The sequence below is a fragment of the Pediculus humanus genome, genomic scaffold (genome assembly GCF_000006295.1).
Source record: "Pediculus humanus corporis 1103172108221 genomic scaffold, whole genome shotgun sequence".
NCBI lineage: Eukaryota > Metazoa > Arthropoda > Insecta > Psocodea > Pediculidae > Pediculus > Pediculus humanus.
In genome coordinates, this window is record NW_002987791.1 from 154846 (window position 1) to 155577 (window position 732).

The 732-nt window shown below is 24.9% G+C and overlaps 1 protein-coding gene across 1 annotated transcript in view; it reads left to right on the top strand.

The window, feature by feature from the left end:
• Nucleotides 1-320: 320 nt before the first annotated feature.
• The window catches only part of Phum_PHUM450760 (uncharacterized protein), a gene marked incomplete at both ends in the record, with an annotated part of 3536 nt that continues 3124 nt past the window's right edge, over nt 321-732 (top strand). Inside the window, one exon of the mRNA XM_002429719.1 lies at nt 321-726. Within this exon, the coding sequence (XP_002429764.1) occupies nt 321-726 (406 nt within the window). The remainder of the gene's footprint in view (nt 727-732) is intronic.

Below are 732 nucleotides of genomic sequence, written 5' to 3' on the forward strand. Positions count from 1 at the left end.
AATGCGAGTTCAGTCATTTTTGTTATTAATTGTTTATGAAAAAAATACATTAAAAATATTAATAATATAAAGGTTATTTGTTTTCTAGATACAAAAGTTATTTATTCCCCCTAAAAGAAGTTTATTCTTACATTCAGTTTTAAAAACTTTTATATAACATACTCATAAAAAGGAATATTTATAAGACTTAAAAGTTGAATAATGTATGTAACTAATTGAAATTTTTCTTTTTTCTTTTAGGAAATTATGTGGTTTTGCCTTAAAAAAGTGGTCTTTGGCATTTATAATTGCTCTGCCATGATTTATGTGTTTGTAGTACAATGAGTTTTAATTTTTTAGTTAATTCTTTTGATGGTTCTGTAGGATGTAAAGTTAACAATTCAGAAATAAGTAATTCTACTAATATTTACAATGGAAAAATTAGAAATGCAGGCAACCAAAATCCTGGTTTTAAAACCTTAAACAATTTCAAAAATAATATTAAAGTTAATACTTTTGGAACGGTAAACTCAAATGAATCACTTGAAAACGACGTTGAGGACAAAAAATTTGGGTTTTCTGAAAAACTAAGAGTGTTATTGAAAAATGGAGAAAGTAAAAGTGATAAAAATAAATTACCTGATCCATATGCATTTAGTGATATTGATGTACAACATTCTCAACAATTAAATACCTTTGAACAATATGTAGCTGAATCTGTATCTCCTAATATGAAATCAAACAATGGTACAA